Here is a 4,365-nt window from a genome sequence, read left to right as displayed (position 1 = left end):
TTATAAATATCCTCGCTACTTAGGTAATAAAATATAGCTTTATTAATACTATTTTTATTAACAAGTTAACTAAGTTTATAGAACTAGTAACCTCTTTTTTATTAAATAAGAAGTACTCGTTAAGGGACTTTTAAAGTATTATACTTAATACTAGCGCTACGGAATTCTTAATTACGGGCTACCCTTAATTCCTTATATTATAATAATAACGACCTAAAGTTATTTTTAATACCTCTAAAACTAGTAAAATAAGTATTTAATTTAGTAATAGTAAACTTATAAAGTCGTTAAAATTTATAGTTATTAGTACCCTATTTAGTAATATTACTTTTTACGTCTTACTAACTAATACTCCTTTTTTATACTACCTAAGAGATATAGATAAGCTAAGAGTATACTTTAATAATATTAATAACTTACTAATTAAGGGAGATATTATAGTACTTATTATTCGTAAATAGGGATACCCTTAGCTTTTACTCTTTAATAATAAAAAAGCTATTATTAATTACTTAATAGAGGGCGAATTACGCTACTTATATTAGTACTTTAGCTACCTTTTAGTTCTTTATTTCTTAAACTACTCTAGTAGTTTAGTAATAATATAGAGATCGTAGCCCTTAAGAGGCTTATAAAGGTTTACTAATAATACTAACTTAATAGTACTACCCCTAGCTAATTCAAATTTACCTTATAAAATAATTACGATTTTAATTATAAAATCGTAATTAATATAATATACTTAATAAATAATAAGGGTACTAACTAACTAATACTTTATATTATTAATACTATTATTTCTTTTTAAGTAGCAAAGTTCTTCGTAAATATAATTATAAAGTATATATAAGAAGCTCTTTAGCTATATTAAATTAACGTCTATTTTAATCTACCGGACTAAATTATTATAAATATTAATAAGAACTTTAGTACTATAAAGTTTAAGTCTTTTATTAGATCTATATTTATTAAGGTTAAGGAAGTACTTATCGAAGCTTATAATAGTATTAATAAGGCTAAGAAATACTACGTAATACTTAAAAAAGTATATAATATTATTTAAAATAAGTGCTTATCGATAAGCGCAGAGGTTATATTTTAGGCTGTAATTAAAGTAATTAATAATATAATTAGCCCGAATAGCCTCGTTCTTATACTCCTTATTTTTAGAGCTTTTCTATATATTTCTAATAACTCTCTATTATTACTAAATATTACTTAACGTATAGAGGTAGTTAAAAAGATAATAAGGGAAGTCCGTAGACTTTATATTAGTAAATAAGTAAGCGAGGTACTAGCTATTTAAAATAGACTAAATATCTCTTATATAATTAATCTATTACTATAGTTAAACATTAAAGTTTAGTAAGAAAGTAAGGGATAAAAAGGCCTATTTAAGCTTGTTTTAATAAGTAGTACTACTTATATAGTGGACTTACTTTATAGCTTAATAAGCTTTTGGGCTATTATAATTAAACCCTAGTACTTAGAAAAGGTCGACCCCGAGCTATTAGCTACGGTAATAAAGTATATTAACTACTTACTAATCCCCGTAGTTAACTAGCTAACTAATAGTAGCGCTATTATTAATAAGATCTTTAATAAGATCGTTATAATAATTAATAATAACCCTCTATTATAAAAGAAGAGGATTAAAAAAATATTAATACGGCGCGGCCGTAATAATATTTCTATAATTATTATTTACTTTATATTGAAAAAAGAAGTAAACCTTAAGCTAGTTACTAAACTCCGTAATAAGGGTATTATTACTATACTAAGAGTACTTTTTATAAAATCCATTAATAAAAAGCTTTTAGGACTAGTTAAGAAAGGTATAATTAAATTCGTTTAACTTAGCCTTAAATATAAAGATATAAGGATATTTAAATCTCGATTTATTAATAAAATTAAGAACCTAGGACTTAACCCTATTAAAAAATCTTACCTAGTTATATAAAAGTATAATAATAAAAGGAAAAAGGAGATCTTTACGTAGTTATTAATAATTTAAAAAACTAGTTAATATTTAATCCTTGCCCTAGCCCCGATCCTAATCTAGGAAGGGTATATTATTTAGTTACGAAATATTATTTAAGTATATATATAATTAAGCTAACCTCTTTGTTATAAGGTTTTTATTTAATTACTAGCTCGGATCCGTTATTTATACCCTAAGGGTACTATTCTATACGTTATATAGCTACTATATAGTTTTATAAAATCTAGTACTTATTAATAAATAATATATAGTAAGTATTATTTAAAAATACTCTAGATAATAATATTTACGTTTGACCTATACTTATTAATCTTAATAAGAGAAAGCGGATTATTTAGTATTATTAAAATATAGATAGATAATATAATTAAATTATTAAATAAGACCTTTAGTTAGAAAGAAGAGACTAAGCTTAAGCACGCTAAATTACTAACTAAACTAAAGTAGTAACTATTAGCTAATAAGCCGCTTATTTTTAATAACAAAATTATTTTATTAAAAAGTATTAATATAATACTTAAATAGAAGAATTAAAAAAAAAAGCTTAAGTAAGTTAACCCCTTAATATTGGACGCTAAATAATAATTTATTAAATAGCGAGCTCGAGGTACTTATATTATATTAATTTATTAATTAAAAGTAGCTTTTAATATATTATTTATTACTTAATACTAAGTAAATCCGTTATTTACTAATTATACTATACTAAACCGTTATATTAAATAGTAAATAGATTATTTAAACCGAGGGCTTATATTTATACTATTAAATCTAACTATAGCTAAACTCTTTATTTTCGTAAATAGGTTATTCGTAAATAACGCTAATTATACCTTATAACTAAGTTATATTATTATCTTTATAAATAAAAAATAGACTAACGAGAGCTTTATAATTAATAATAATATTATTTACTATAGCTTTACGAAGAACAAAAGGATTACTTAGAGTATATTAGTATTAGAGGTTTACGGAATAGTTATAAGTATTAATATTACTTATACTATTTTAACTACCCTAAACCTTATTACTAAATAACTTAACGTTCTAAAGATCCCTATTATAATCTATATAGATTTATACTTACTATATAAATACCTCGTTAAGCTAAGTACTATAAAAAAAAAGCGCCTTATAATAAATATTATAGTACTTTAATAATTATATAAACGCTACGAGTTTTATAAAATCCGTTAAATTAGTAGTAATAATAACTTAGCTAACGGGTTTATAAAGAGTATATTAAATAAGTTCTTTAAGTAATTTGTTAATAAAGGAATTATTATAATTAAAATAGAAGGGTAAGTAATACGTAATTAAAATAGTAGTATATTATAAGTAATAAGTTATTTAGCGAACGTATATACTTCTTGGGCTTTAGCTTAGAGAGAAACGTATATATTTAGGGCGTAATTAAACTAATAAAAAGCTCTTTTTTAACTATACTAAATTTAATAATTTTTAAAGAGTTTAAGTATATAAATTATATATATTAAAAGATAAAGAAGTAATTAAAAAAAGAGGATAATGAAATTTTTATATAAATAATTATAATAAAAGCTATACTAAAATTTTAGTATATAGCTTTAGGTATTTCTAAATAAGGGATTAATAATAAATTCTACTATTAGTTTTTATTAGTAAGGGACCCTACCCCTATTCTATTTATTTTTATTATAAGAGTAAAAAACTATTAATATTAAATTACGAAGTAAAAAAAGGACCTTATTAAGTAGTTAGGTAAGGGTAGTAGGTAAGTAGTCTGGGCTTATATAAACGGACCCTTCTACTTACTTATACCTATAGAGGGATCGCGGGCCCTACTTACGAACTTCTACTCCTATACACACGTAATAGACCTATACTGACCTATTAACCTTATTGCGACCGAACGGTCTGACCTGCCTACGTATATACTAACATCAACAGTCTGGAGAAGGGTCTCGAAACCGGACCTTGGCGGATGTTGCCGTTTGTTGTCTTGTCCGTAACGGCCGCTAATCTTCGTCCAGATATCTAGATCCTATGTTCCCGCCAGGAACCTTCAGAGTGCCTTTTTGAGATGTATCACAGCGGGACGGACCGGAGTAATGCGGCTAGGCAGACGCGAAAACTCATCTCGCCGTCAGCAGAGCTTATCGTTGCAGAGAGCAAAAGAGTCATTAGACCCATGTCCGTGTCCCCGAAACTATTCCGGAAATGGCAGCTTCACAAGTGAGAAGTATTAGTCACACTCTCACAACATACAACAACGCCTCGAGTTCTCAACCAACTTCCAGTAAACAGCTCACAACTCAATACATACCCACCAACCTACAACCCTCAGAGTCTGCAGAGATTCTAGACCCTGAAAGCTGCCAAAC

General features: G+C 26.1%; 1 protein-coding gene across 1 annotated transcript; it reads left to right on the top strand.

Annotated features, from left to right (window-relative positions):
• Window positions 1-260: 260 nt before the first annotated feature.
• Window positions 261-461, top strand: CTAM01_17010 (uncharacterized protein; the record flags this gene model as incomplete). The annotated part of the gene is made up of 1 exon (XM_060533002.1): window positions 261-461. A coding segment is annotated over one exon (201 nt), but the record flags the coding sequence as incomplete, so codon positions are not given.
• Between the last annotated feature and the right edge of the window lie 3,904 nt (window positions 462-4,365).

This window comes from Colletotrichum tamarilloi (genome assembly GCF_030869305.1).
Source record: "Colletotrichum tamarilloi strain Tom-12 chromosome Unknown Scaffold_305.1, whole genome shotgun sequence".
Classification (NCBI taxonomy): domain Eukaryota; kingdom Fungi; phylum Ascomycota; class Sordariomycetes; order Glomerellales; family Glomerellaceae; genus Colletotrichum; species Colletotrichum tamarilloi.
Note: the sequence above shows the minus strand (reverse complement) of the source record. Positions and strands in the feature narration are given on the sequence as shown.